The sequence below is a fragment of the Porites lutea genome, chromosome 11, assembly GCF_958299795.1.
Source record: "Porites lutea chromosome 11, jaPorLute2.1, whole genome shotgun sequence".
In the NCBI taxonomy this organism is placed as follows: domain Eukaryota; kingdom Metazoa; phylum Cnidaria; class Anthozoa; order Scleractinia; family Poritidae; genus Porites; species Porites lutea.
The window spans coordinates 2,637,297-2,652,032 of NC_133211.1; the positions used below are offsets into that span (position 1 = coordinate 2,637,297).

Sequence of the window (14,736 nt, forward strand, 5' to 3'; positions counted from 1 at the left end):
ACACCTTTGATAAAGAGTTAAAAATTTTTTTTTTTTCTTTGTGTATTACAACTTTGTTGGAACTGAAACAATCTCTTTTTTCTCCTTAAGTTTCATAAAGAAGAACAGAGGGCAAGAACAAAGAAAACGAACAGCACGTTCCATTGCTTTTGTTTTTGAACAAAATTGTTTTGATTGCGTTTGATATATTTTAACTTGTTTCGACCATTTCTTGTTTATGAAAGGTTGATTCGAGATCTGAATGGTTAAAATCGATGTGAGTATACATATTTGTTGTCGGTTTATTTTCTAGAGGAGCACAAATTGCGTGATGTTCAGTTTTTAGACGAACCACAATTCAGTAGACGCAGATGGGTTTCTGGTAGACGATAGTATAAATGTAACAACCTGCGTTTACCTTGAGAATGAACGCTATCACGTTGGTTTTTCGAGTGGTGTACAGAGTTGTACGGTCAATTCCCTCCAAGGAGGACGTCTTTGCGACCGGCACCAAGTATCCTTCTAACAGTAATGTCCGTCTTTTAGAAAGTCAACTAAGAGGAGTAAAGAAAAGCAGGGACCAACTCTAGCTGTCCGTTCTACTGAAGTGTTCGTCTTATAGAGGTTTAGTCGACCGTGAAATTAATCGAGCATGAATACCGTCTGAAAGAGAAGGAGCAAGTGTAATTTGTCGGTTACAAGTTACCAAATCCCTGTCTGTTCCTGTATTCGTGCGCGTTCATTTCGTTACATTTTGTCGTTACGTTCGATTAAAAATTGTCTGAGAAACTGTCGTCATCTCGAAATGGCAGACATTGGACAACACTCCCTAAATCAGATATTTCTTAAAGCGCAGCTCTATTGTATTAAAGTGAACGGCGGAAACCAAAAATTTTGAAAACGCTGACTGGGAAACTGCCCACCTACCCCTCCCCTAAGCCAACATTTTCACTTTATAAAGTCGTATTTTAATGTCCAGTAATACAGATATTCTTTATTGTGCTTTCAAGAAGTGCATCGACCTTACACAACAACTTCGATCTTACAACATAAAGAAGCAAAATAAATGACCTTTGATTCATATTTCACAGTTTTTATGGACTGAAGACATGTTTCAGCTCAGCGCCCCAAATTTTTGATGACTTCTTTTATTTTCTGTAGATGCCAAAATTGATCTGTTTGCTTCTTCATCTCATAGTATGATTTCGGAACCCATTAAACGAATAGCTTTCTGGCTTGAGTTTTTTGTTCTGAATCGTTCGTTAACCGTCGCTTTGCCGACATTTTTGCCGGAGAAAACTTATGTGGTGCTATGTAAAATACAGTTAAAAATTTTGTGGAAAGAAAAATGTAAAAACATTTACTAGAAACTAGAGTGCGCCAACGGAACGCCGTTTATCGCGTCTTTTGTTGATTATTTCCGCCCTGCTGTTAAATTTTGCTTTAAAATATTAGCTGCATGATCAAGGACGAGTAAGTAAATTTTCGTGAATAACTGCAGAGCTTGAAGTTTATTTCTAGTTGTTCAACGGAAAAATCGACGACAAAAAGTAGAAACTCTTACATTGAAACAGCGGGAATTGTATTCACTGCGCAATACTATGACGATAATTCTGAAAATATACTAAAAGGCTATAATTATAGTTATCTGCATTTATTATTTGCAACCTTTGAGGTGTTATTGTTCCTACGGCAGTTGAGATCTCGACTCTTTACTTTCGTAACTACAACGTCATTCTTCCTCAACTACTTTTCTTCCCAAGTTTTCTAGCCTTTGCAAATGTCTTAGTTACTCTTCAGCCATCTCTTCAAAGTACCAACCCTGGGTATGATATCTTGTCTTGAAAGATTCTCCTGTGTCGTGAGACTTATAAGAGACACTGACAATGAAGAACTCAACCGAAATGACATTCCATGATAACACGTGGCGAGACAAAATACTGTTTATTTTTTAGGGTATTTGCATTTTACTTTTTCACAGTGTAAACCTTGAACGTTTTGAGGCCTTGAGCTTAAGGTTGGACGTTTAATCAGTTTAGTACTGACTGTACTTAGTACTTATCATGCTTTATTTTTCAAAAAACTTCAACTTTATTTTACAGTGGAATCTCGTTATAACGAAGGACCAAGGGATAGACAAAAAATGTTCGCCTTAACGCGGTTTCTTTATATCAAGGTTCTTTTTCATATATTTTACTATTACTGGGTAAGAAAACTCGTTCGTTAAGCGGAGGACTTCGTAATATAGGTGTTCGACTGTAGAAGTATTTTATCAACGTGTCGAAACCCTATTTTGCCGATTCCTTCCCCTGTTGTGTGACAAAACAAAAGTCAATTTTCAGCTGAAGCTTTTTTTAAATCTTTTTTATTTTTATTTTCAAGCTTAATCAGTAGTTACGCTGAAAGAAGCACATACACTTAGTCCTTCGGGCTCAAGAAATTGTAAGACGTCCTTTAAAAGCTAAGAATTTGCTGTGTTTGCCTCAGACAGGGCGAAACGTTTTTTTAATCGGAAGTTATTGTAGGAAAGTTAGACCTAAATGGCTTGAAATTGTACTGTAAATAAGGAAGTTGATTTTGCGAGTTGAATATTCTAATCATGAATAAATTTGAAATTAGTTTTTGCTATCAGACACCTTTGATAAAGAGGTAAAACTTTTCTTCTTTCTTTGTGTATTAAAACTTTGTTTGAACTGAAACAATCGCTTTTTTCTCTTCAAGTTTCATAAAGAAGAACAGAGGGAAAGAACAAAGAAAACGAACAGCACGTTCCATTGCTTTTGTTTTTGAACAAAATTGTTTTGATTGCGTTTGATATATTTTAACTTGTTTCGACCATTTCTTGTTTATGAAAGGTTGATTAGAGATCTGAATAGTTAAAATCGATGTGAGTATATATATTTGTTGTCGGTATATTTTCTAGAGGAGCACAAATTGCGTGATGTTCAGTTTTTAGACGAACCACAATTCAGTAGACGATAGTATAAATATAACAACCTACGTGTACATTGAGAATGAACACTATCACGTTGGTTTTTCGAGTGGCGCACAGAAATTTACAGTCAGTTCCCTCCAAGGAGGACACCTTTGCGACCGGCACCATGTGTCCGTCTAACAGTAATGTCCGTCTTATAGAAAGTCAAATAAAAGGAGTAAAGAAAGGCAGAGACCAACTCTAGCTGTCCGTTCTACTGACGTGTTCGTCTTATAGAGGTGTAGTCGACCGTGAAATTAATGGAGCATGAATACCGTCTGTAAGAGAAGGAGCAAGTGTAATTTGTCGGTTACAAGACTAGTTACCAAATCCCTGTCTGTCCCTGTATTCGTGCGCATTCATTTCGTTACATTTTGTCGTTACGTTCGATTAAAAATTTTCTCAGAAACTGTCGTCATCTCGAAATGGCAGATATTCGACAGTACTCCCTAAAGCACTCGAGATATTTCTAAACGCGCAGCTCTATTGTATTATAGTCGACGGCGGAAACCAAAAGTTTTGAAAACGCTGACTGGGAAACTGCCCACCTACCCCTCCCCTAAGCCACATTTTGCTCTAAGTGAGAAGTAAGTGTTTATGTTGGCTTTGGGGGGTGGGGGGGGGGGGGGGGTAGGTGGGCAGTTTCCCGGAAACTATAATAATCCGAAAATATGAGCTCAAACTCAAAGCAGTAATTTGTATTCAGGTACATCTTACTTGTTTTGGAAGGTAAATAAAGGAGCGAGGTTTGTTTATGATTGTTCTTTGAAGACAATTCTTTTTGAGAATGGCTCTTAAAATTTTGAATTCGACCCGTTTGATTTTCAATCTGTTTAGTTTTGTGTGAACAAGAAGGTACTCCACACTTGACAAGACACAAGTGGTTTACCTTATAAAGTGGTATTTTAATAACCAGTAAAACAGATATTATTCTTTATTGTGCTTTCAAGAAGTGCTTCGCTCTTATACAACAACTTCGATCTTACAACATAAAGAAGCAAAATAAGTTACCTTTGATTCATGTTTCACAGTTTTTATGGACTGAAGACTTGTTTCAGTTCAGCACCCCCCAATTTTTGATAGCCTCTTTTCTTTTCTGGAGATGCCGAAGTTAACGATTTCGGAACCCATTAAACTGATGGCTTTCCGGCTTGAGGTTTTTGTTCTGAATCGTTCGTTAACCCTAGCTTTGCCGCGAAGAAGAATGGAAAGTTTTCAGCGCAAAACTTGCTTTCCGTAAGTCTTCAACAACTAAAACCATGTTAAGGTAGAAAGCAAATGCATGATGTGGAAAACCTTTGCTATAAACTTGGTCTGATGACCATTATACTTCAAAGCAATCCTCTCTAGCTTGCATGTTCTCCAGTGTATTTCGTGTCTTTTCTCACAACAGCGACAATATCATACTTTACTACCCCTCCCATGAGGTAAACCCTCGTTGGCTCCCCCATTTTGGGAGCCACGTTACCAGCTACCACCAGGGTTATTTCTCGAGACAAGGGAGAGAACCCTGGGAACGAGGTTGATCTGATCGCTGAGCGCCTGTATTGCATTCGGCGCCAATTCTCGCTATTTGAAAGCCTGCAACAGGCGAGCATTCAGCTACATTAAAAACCAGCGAGTAAAAACCTGGCTTTTAAGATCCTGTCGGGCTAAAATTTGAGACAGGTTCTTATTTTCTAAAATCTAAAAAAAAAAATTACATACACTTTAACAAATAAGATTAGTCAACCTTCATTTCTACATAAATACTAATTTGGTATGTAGATTTTATATAAGGAATAAGCTGAATTCCACCAAATACTCTCATCTATAATGTATTGTTTTCTTCAGAAAATTTTTAACCTGCTTTAGAACTTTTGAACTTTACTAAATAGCCTAAATTTTTTGCTAATTCTAGTACTATTTATGTAAAACCCAGTGCAAACGGACGCGACATTGTTGGCCAACAACTCCCAACATTGTTGGAGGTCATATATTGCGTCCGTTTGCACACTCTGTTGCATGTTGTTGGATGTTGTAGCGCAAAGTTTGGGCCAACAATGTTGGGAGTTGTTGCATCCGTTTGCACGTAGCTTAAGAACCTCTTTATGCTAACTTGGAACAGGAGCCCATATGGGCTCCTGCTTGGAAAAAATGCAGGTTCTTACTCGCAGGTTTTTACTGAATCTGTTTTTCAGTCAGTGATTTTTTGAAAGATAAATTAAGAATTTTTGTTTACTTTGGGCACACTTAGAGCTGCGATTGTTGATAGGTTTGCTTTTGTATCTTTCAGGCTGTCTATCAAGAATTGTGTAAAGATTACAAGGTTGAGATGCCTCAAAGTAAACCGCTATCACCAGGAGAGATTCTGGGATGCACTGCTCCAAAGATAAAGGACAAAGATGCATTTGTGTAGGATATGATGTTAATACCTGCTGTGTTGAACTATGTAGTGAAAGTAGTCAAAGTATGATGACATTTTCGTTTTGGTTTGCTAGTAGTTTAGCAATGAATTGTTTTTATCGATAGTTATTGTACATGTCCAGTTAGTGAAATATCAGATTCAAGAAGGTCTCTTTTAAAAGTACATTCCATTTGACCGTGTGCCGTGTCAGTTAAAGATCTGGTTGGTAACCTTTAAAACAGGGGTTAGTTTAATAAAGCTTTTACAAATGTAATTTACAAGTGCAGCTATTGTTTTCAGACTCTAAAAAAATAGCTACACTTGTAAATTACACTTGTATAAAATTGACCCCTGCAGGCAAATGACCCCTGAAAGTGAATGCACTTGTATGCAGATTGCAGACATCGATAAGATTTCTATAAAGAATTTTACTTCAAATGTTAATTTTTACATTTAATTCCTGTAGTTATCTTGGAGACGGGAGGTTTCATTTAGAAGCTGTGATGATTGCTAACCCATCCGTGCCAGCCTACAGGTTGGTAGTGGCAGTATACATATCTTTACAGTGTAAGATAATACAAACAGTGGACACAAATAGAGACAAAGTCCCACCATGCATCAGATCCTTTACAGTAGCAAATGTAACGTAGCCCATCGGATTAGTTGGCTAAAATGACAAAAGTTTTCTCCTGGCTAGTTTTAGAACGATTTTCGTATGACCTTGAAAAATGGTGTTCGTTATTTGCTTTACCAGCCAATTGATGATAAGATCAAAACACGGACTCTTCATTTTCCCGCCAAAAAACCCTAATATGGAGATTGTCCAATCGTGTTGCGGTATGAAGTCAACGAGAAGTATCCATTGATATCTAGAAAATTCTCGGGCATTCATTCTAGGGTCATACGAAAATCGCTCTATCGCTCGCTGGCAGTTGAAAATGAGGATCCCCAGTGGGTTTTTCAGGATACTGGATTTGCCTTATTTGAAGTCTGTTATCCGGGATTTTAAAGCAAAATAGGGCGAGATTCTGGAATGAAAGTATGCACGGGATGTGGGATGCGGAGAATAACCATCAGGATTACGGGATTGAGCAGAAATTTGGGTTGGGATGACGGGATTAAGCGGAAATTTGGCCGGTCGAGATTACAGGATTGAGCGGAAATTTGGGTGAAGATGACGGGACTGGATAAGCCTATTAGAGACCTTTGATAATGTGGGTGGAGACATTTTGGTCAATAGACCTTTCGGGCATTGCGTTGAAGGGGTGTATGGACAATGTTACACAATATACAAGGCGAAGCCCCGTTTCGACTTACTGCTTTTTTCCGGTTCACCTGCGTGAAAGGTCTATTACACAACATACAAATTCCAAACAGCAATCACTCTGTCATGAAAGATATTGTTCATCATAGTATGTGAATGAAGGGTTTTCTTTATCGTTGGTCTCACGATAGTCGGATCAAAACCCGCCAACCATGAGTAAGGTTCGTGATACACCAATCACTAGCAACCGTGGTGGTACTAATAGTCCCACTCACTATTCGCCTGATGAAGACCTGCAGTACGCGGTCGAAACGTCTTGATCAATACCTAAGTGACTATCGTGCTTCAAAAGATAAGCAAAGCGTGTTAAACAATTGTTCTGTGAGAACATTATTTAATTTTTTGGATTGGAGGAGGCGTACTGACTAGTGGGGGTGCTAATTTAAAGGGGCTTTAATTCGGGCATTTAAGGTATTAAATGAGCTAAATTAAACCGATAACAAATTTAAACTACAATCCCTTTCATTTATTTTTCGTTGAATTATTTACTTATTTATCCACTTATTCATATTTCCCTCTATTTCAGATACGATCCCTACAGTAAAATATTTTCCCGTGAATATTATGACATCGATGCCATGTTCAAAGCAAGGAGAGACGCGATAAATGCTGCGTCCAAAGCCAGGAAATTTGGCCTCATTCTCAGCACCTTAGGAAGGCAAGGGAGTCCTAAGGTCTTGGAGGTAACTAGAGAAATTGTAAAAGTTTAGTACAATCTCTGAAGAACAAGTCAAATACCGTAAAGTCCTTTTTTCGATCACCACGTCTCAGAATGAAATGATAGTAGCGTTTACTACGATCATTTTTCTGTTACGATCCCCGGGGTACTCCTCTATAATTTTTTTTTTTATGTAGGTATGTGCCACTGTCGAGCAGGGTGTTTATTAAACATCGGGGATCGGAGAATTCTCCGTTTACTAGGCTTAATTCTCCGGCTAACGTTTGGTATAGTATATGACTTATTTTTATTCAGATGTCGAGCCTTTTTCAAAATATTCTACTGTAATGTTACACCTTTCTCCTGCTACTAGAATTCTTAACAAAACCCCTGCTCGAAGGTATGGGTTTTGAAGTCGTTTTTTTAGTCGTTTTGGTCCAAAAATGATGGGTATATGTTTTGCCCATTATGGTCTGAAATCATGAATCGTTTTCAAGGAAACCACGAGAGCCTTTAAACGTGTTTGTCTTTTAAGCTCCAAAAGAATAAGAGAGATCAGTGTCAAATACTTTTAAGTGACAAAAATATTTCATTTGAATAAGAGAAACCAGTTGTTAAACTGTAGTAACTTTAACCTCCGTACTAATCGTCCTCGGCTAGTTCGAATGTGTCGTCGCCTTGTCGTTGCCCGTCAAGCATGGCGGGAGTATCGCCCTAAGTTCCAAGCCTCCTGTGCTCACTCGGACAGCGCGAATTGGCCTTCTGAATTTTTGTCGTGGTTAATAACTAAAGAAGATAAATGTTATTTGCTTTTACTTACTTAAATTTACAGAATTTGGAGCAAATGTTTAAGAAGGCTGGACTTGAATATGTGGTGGTTTTGATGTCTGAAATTTTCCCAGACAAACTGCGATTGTTTGAAGATGTTGATGCGTAAGTTGAAATCCTTGTTCTTTTGGCCTCTAACTGAACATATTCTTGAAGATTACAAGAAAAATGGTCTAATTTATGTGATTCTTGCCGTTATATTTTTAGATTCCGTTTACATGGAAGGGTAACTGTCATGTAAGGACGTGTGAAAAGTTAGCTCTCCTTTTCGTAAAGAGGGTTAGCCAGAGGGCCATCTTGCCCCTAAAATATTTTAAGACGGAATCCACCAGGAAATTAAGTAATGTTAATTTTCAGTGGACAAAGACCTTGTACCAGAATAATTTAAACAATATTGCATAATTTTTTACATTTTTCAACGGCTATAACACCAAAGAAAATTTCTTATGAGAACTCGAGAAAATAAATGTCAAATTTCACAAAATGGCATCTTACACATGAAATCTTCAGAATTTTACCTGTGTTTTCACAATTCTTGTGAAATTTGGCCTTCAATTTCCTGGTGGATCCCGTCTTAATTTAAATTTGACCAATCCGTGATCAATCTACACAAGCCTGCAAGCTAAGCTTCCAATCCTACCTCACCACTTAGTAGCCTTCTAAAAGGGAGAACACCCTAGCAAACAGATAAGATAACCCCTTCCCCTCCAGGGTAGCTTACCTTCCATGTAAGCTAGACTTTGAAACAGTAGGAGAGGGTCACAGCCTTCAACATCAACGGGGTCTTGAAATTAAAATTGGCTTCTTTACCAGTGATTTGTTTTATTTATTCACTTTCATTTATTCTCAGCCCTCCGTTTGCTGGAATGTTTATTGAATGGAAGCACTAAATATGTATGTGTCAGAGCAGAGGGCGAGGGGATGGGGCAAGAGCTCGCCCATACTCTTCCCCTCTCCCGTAGCGCTTGTTTTGCTCTACTTTTCTCAAGTTTCCACAGAGGAAATAGAGAGCCTATGGACAGTCTAGAAACGGAATAAGCGTTAAAATCTTTCAGGAGACGTGACATGTAATAAAATGTACTAAATAATAGCAAACGAAGGATACGCTTTATTGCATGCAAGTTCGGTGGTTGTGTTTTATTCTCACAAAAATGTGTCATTTTTCAGGTGGGTCCAAGTTGCCTGTCCAAGATTATCGATTGATTGGGGATATGCGTTTCCTAAACCTCTTCTTTCTCCTTACGAGGTACGTATCCTGCTCTTTTATCCCCCCCAAAAATTAAGTTATGAAGGACTTCCTGCTGTCAAATACTTGCCATATATGGTATTGTTAAGGGAGATCACCCGCCCCGTTCCCGTTCCCTCGCTCTTACTCCTACTTGTCTACTTGTCCCTTCTCGGCAGGGATGAGCAGGAGAGACCCTAGGAACGAGGATGGATGGTCACGTGGTAATTATGATGTCAACGTATGTTCGAGTTAGCCTGCGTAGCAAGCATTTCCGTTTGGTTTCGGAGCAAAGAAAGAGCGAGGAAGGAGATTTTCGGTTTTGGCCGAGTGAGAAATGAAACGAGAGCCAAAAAATGAAAGAGGGGGGAGGTTTCCTTCCTCTCCTCCCCACCCTCTCCCCACTTACTCGCGCCGCATTAAAGCACACAACCCAGCAGCAACCCAGCAGCCAGCCTGTAATAAAGCCACCTCTCAGTGCTGCCTTTCGCTGAAACGTTTCGTGGTCGTATCAGCGAGTTTTGCCACATTTTTCACTTCAAATTACGTATCAAAATGTTTCAACGGTTTCGATCGCCGCCGAAAAATTCGTTTGTATGTAGACAAAAGGAAAACTGGACAAGAACACTGAGAAGATTCGCTCTGACGAAGAGCCAACGCCCGAAACGTGAGCTTTTCAATCTGTTTATGGTGGTAAATTGTATGAATCAGTCCATGGAGTTGATAAAACTTCTTAGTTGCCACTTTACAAACGAGAAGAGGACTGGAGCCGAAATGTATCCCGCAATTGTTTCTGGGATCGTTACCGGTGAGGCACCGGTCAGTTTTCCCTAGTAACAGTCCCAAAAGTCTTTGCGCAAGTTAACTCGGCCCAGTCTCCTTCTAAAGTGGCGAATTTTCACTTTGATTTCACAGGCGTCAGTTGTATTGCAACAGATTGAATGGCAAAATGATTACCCAATGGACTTTTACGCGAATGCAAGTCTTGGATCGTGGACTGTGAATAACGAAGTCAACAGACAAGCTACTGTTAGTAGGAGAAGGAAACATTTACAAACTGAAAAACTGACTTCTGAAGAAAAAGGAGCAAACGTTGAGAGCAAGGACGACTGCGGTGGAGAACACGGCGATTGTTGTGGTAAATGTCATCAAGAAAATTCACAGAAGTTAAACAAAACGGAGAAAATACATCAGTAGTAATTGTAACCAGTGGAATTTTTGTTGAAAAACGCTAGCGGTGCCTGGCTAAAAAGCGATTTCAATTCAGTGTTGCAGTGCAAAACAAATTTGCAGTGAGTAATCTAGCCAGTTGTTGCAATAGGTGGTTGAGGATAATGAAAGCCTGGAACTCGTATTAATCTCTTTTCTCCCGTGCCTCTACCGTCTCGCGTCTTCATTCGTGCGTGTGGTCATTTTTGGCGTGTCTCGCGCGTTTCGCTCGACGGACTAAAAAGAGAGAGACTGCTCGTAGCCGGGAACAAGGCCTTGGTGGTAATGCACAGCCGTGCAAAACTGGCTCGTATCGCTCTTACCCCTCGGGGCGGGAAGGGGGGTGGCTTTTATCTCTTTCATACGTAAACGAAAGAAGCGCAGTCGGAAAAATATCGACGGTCTTTCAATAATTGAAAAATTTCTTTACATGTATAGACGATTCATAGTAACCCGCTTTTGAACTGGTACGCTTTCTGGATTGAATTGCTTAAGAGCATAATGAGAGAGAACATGCAGCTGAGACTCTTATTTTAATACCCACCCCATGGGCTCTAATGCCACATCCCCATTGGCCCATTTCCCCTTCAGCGTTCGGAGAAAAAACGACTAAAGCTAAAGGCGGCTACACGGTGAGCTTATCTAACAATGTTTTGAAGGCGTTTTACCAACTGCGCTGTACTATTTCCTCAGTTGGTAATCTCCGATGGCAGATGCGTTTCCCAGACGCTTTTCACACCGCTGCGAAAAAAGGGGGGTGGGGGGTGAAAAAAAGAACGCCCCATCTCCACCCCTTTTGCCATGCCCCAGTTCGTTTTGGAGCTCAAAATGGCGGTTATCCCGGCAAACAAAGTACCCGCGAGGGCCGAAGAAAACACCGACCTGCTTTTCAGGCCTTAATGTACCCCGGCTATTTTAATAGGATATTGATTGCCACATTGTGTTCCTTGAATTAAATGAAAGGTCTTTCAAGGATTCGTTTTTTTTTTAATTGGAAAAAGACCAACATATAACTGCAGCCAACAACAATGTAATCATATATTAGGATAGCTTTGCTGTTATAGTTCGCGAGCGAGCTCTCTCTGCCTCGGGACAGAGATCTTATACTCGAATTCCTCTTCCCCCAACTCCTCTTTAGGGACCGGTCATTATTTATCGCCTGGGGGGCAGAGGATTTTAGGCGGGGGTCACTTGATTTATGGGAGAACGAAAGGGGGGATCAGTCGTAACTGAGAACCCAAAAGGGGGGGATCGCTGAAAACTTTAAAAGGATCCAGAGGGGGGACCTTCTCAAGTCTGCTTGTAAGATGAAGACATGGGAGCGTGATCGCGAAAGTCATCAAAAGTTATTTGGGGGGGGGGGGAGGTCACTTCAGTGAAGTAACATTCAAAGGGTGGATAGGCTAAATTTCACCTTGTTTAGCCTTAAATCCTCGCCCGTCCCCCGCAGGGGATAAATAATGACCGGTCCCTTACAGTGCTTGCTCGCCGATTATCGTTACGGTTATTGCCTCTCACTTTCGAGGCAGAGGAGACATAAGAAATTTGAACCCAGACCAGCCACTATGGCCAACCAAACACTGTGGGCTCTGTAACCGCTTAGGTGGTCCCTTGTAAATTTTGTCATACTCCACGCCGTATAATTCACCATCTGCCATAAAGAAAAGATGTTTAAAGTTATTCCATCCAACCCCCCCAATCGTCGTGCACTTTCCTAGCAACTTCTCATCTGTAGGAGAAGGAGGGTTCCATTTATAGAACGTGTCGTTTTGCACGCCGTACAGAGATCCCATTGGATCAAAGAAGAGCAACTGGAAATTGGCCCATCCTTTTTTTCGAGGCACTATGACAGCCGATCCAAGCCAGGCATTGTTGCTATTAGCCGGTGGAGCCCCTTTGTAAAGCTTGTCGCCCTCGACACCATATAGCATTCCATCTGGATCAAAGAAGAGAAGCTTGAACGAATCCCACCCTGATTTTCCAATAAGCTCGGCCTTAGCAATCCAATCCTCTGATGAGCTTCCAGAGGGAGGCCGCCCTTTGTAAAACTTGTCGTGTAATACACCATAAAGTGTGCCATCTGGGTGGAAGAACAGATGTCGGAAGTCCTCCCATCCTGTTTTACCTATTTCACTTGCTGATGCCATCCAGCAGCTATGGGCGTGTGAAGGCGGGGTATTAGCGTAGAGGTTGCCATAAATTACGCCGTAGAGCTTCCTGCTAGACATGACGCTGTAACAGAAAATCAAAAACAGTTAGCAACCTCTGAAGTCGGTGAATTAAAAGTCGGCCCAGCAGAAACGGAAAAACATTCTGAATGAATTATGTTTTTTGACAAGGTTTTTCAAATTTCATCTTGCTATGCACATTAAGTAACACTTCCTATAAATTGGAAACAGGATGTTGTTTCAAATACTGAACACTAAAGTCATGTAGACAACAATGTTTATTTGGGGTTCTATAAAGCTGATGTGATACAGCTTTGAAAAAGCAGTCACCACCTTCTCCAACATCTAGTGCTTTTCTGTTTAATTGAAACAACAGGGGAACTCAACGACTGTTTTCTGTAAAATATCCGTTCGGAGAAGCAAAAATTCCCTAGAATTTTCTGTAGCTTCCATTATGACAGTACAATTTTCCAAGCATACCTAATAAATCTCCCCACGATTTTCTAAGTTCAATTTTTCGTATCTCAGTCCCCAGGCTATTTTCCGTCGGTAGAGAAAGGAAAATGATTCTATTGGATACAGAATAACCTTAGATTTGATAGTGTTTTATCTTTACTAATATTACCTTGTTCATATGTGATCATATATAATCATTATACACCAAAATTCAGAAACTGTCTTTAAATTTTACTGCAATCATTAAAGTCAAGAAGACTGAAAATTCCCCTGATTTATCACAGCTTTGAAATATGTTTGATCAACAGAACATAAAGATTGTAACACAAATTTGTACACACGCGCGTCACCATAGATATGGTTCAGAAGTTATGATGTAACCGGGGGGGCGGAGATGTAACCAAGCACAGGTCGGTTTATTAGATGCCACAATAACGTACAATAAGTCATTTAATCTGCGCTCAGTGGTATCCCAAAGCCATAGAGCCTGCAGTAGGCAATGGTTCTTACTGATGTTCAGTAATTGATACAATATTTTGTTCTCTTGAAATGAATTGAAAGTAGACACTTTTTCACAGAAATAATTCTAAACAAGTAGTGACAACAAACGAACTAGATGTTGAAATACACTGCTTGTTCTAAAAAAAACTTGAATTTATAAACTTGGGGAAAAAAGTATCTTCAACTCTTCTTCTGTTGAACGTGTACAAATTTAGAAAATTAAGATAATCTCGGTGAGCAATGTATGTAAAATTTTCATTTTCAACAACACTTACCACAAAAGTTATTTGCGAATCCAACTGATTTCTTGTTTTTTCTGTGTTCTGTTGCACTCCGAATTCTCGTTGTCATATAACTGCTTTAATTCAGAGTTGAGTCTATTCCAAGGTGACCTGCACATAAGTACTTTAACGTCACAGCTGCGTCTATTACAAGGTGAACTGTGATTGGTGTAAAGATATGTCATTGGGTCTTATTGGTTAGTCGGATAATGTTACCTTCTTAACCAGTTACAATTTAAAGCTCATAAAGAAATACTATTCAAATTTTTTCTGGGCCATTTTGTTTTTGCTCACGGCTATGTTACCCCTTGGACGAAATAATTTTATTTTTGAAAAATCTATGTATTTTCCAGTAATTCCTGATAATTCACACGATCTTTTGAGATCATGACACCAGTCATTCTGATGTTTTCTACGAAATAATTTTTTGACGTCATGGATCACGTTTCATCTTTTACAAGTCACAGATCATGCCTGTTCAATAAAAGGCGAAAAAAAATACTCAGAATACAGTTATAGTTGTATTGATGTGTCTTAAAATTTGTGCTTGGTAACGTGCAAAGGGAATGTTTAAGTACACACTGTTAGAATCACAGAGAATTCAGTATTGGTCTTCCATGCTTAATTTGACTAATTGGCCACTAATGAAACCTAGTCACTGATTATTTTTTTTGTTATTCAAAATACTGTATATGACTTAAAATTAGCACTTATTCTTATGCGTTGAGGCATCATTCCGTGCGCTCA

The 14,736-nt window shown here is 39.5% G+C and overlaps 2 protein-coding genes across 3 annotated transcripts in view; one reads left to right on the forward strand and one right to left on the reverse strand.

Annotated features, from left to right (window-relative positions):
* LOC140952386 (2-(3-amino-3-carboxypropyl)histidine synthase subunit 1-like) overlaps positions 1-10,918 on the forward strand; it is an 85,052-nt gene extending 74,134 nt beyond the window's left edge. The window contains exons 7-12 of one of the 2 annotated variants that reach the window (XM_073401806.1): positions 5,229-5,347; positions 5,806-5,874; positions 7,190-7,346; positions 8,154-8,254; positions 9,317-9,395; positions 10,290-10,918. In XM_073401806.1, coding sequence (XP_073257907.1) covers positions 5,229-5,347; positions 5,806-5,874; positions 7,190-7,346; positions 8,154-8,254; positions 9,317-9,395; positions 10,290-10,571 — 807 coding nt within the window. In that variant the 3' untranslated portion in view covers positions 10,572-10,918. The remainder of the gene's footprint in view (positions 1-5,228; positions 5,348-5,805; positions 5,875-7,189; positions 7,347-8,153; positions 8,255-9,316; positions 9,396-10,289) is intronic. The other variant, XM_073401807.1, reaches the window with a different exon arrangement.
* Positions 10,919-12,004: 1,086 nt separating this feature from the next.
* The window catches only part of LOC140952410 (uncharacterized), a 148,686-nt gene continuing 145,954 nt past the window's right edge, over positions 12,005-14,736 (reverse strand). The window contains exon 4 of the mRNA XM_073401837.1: positions 12,005-12,815. Within this exon, the coding sequence (XP_073257938.1) occupies positions 12,098-12,815 (718 nt within the window). The 3' untranslated portion in view covers positions 12,005-12,097. The remainder of the gene's footprint in view (positions 12,816-14,736) is intronic.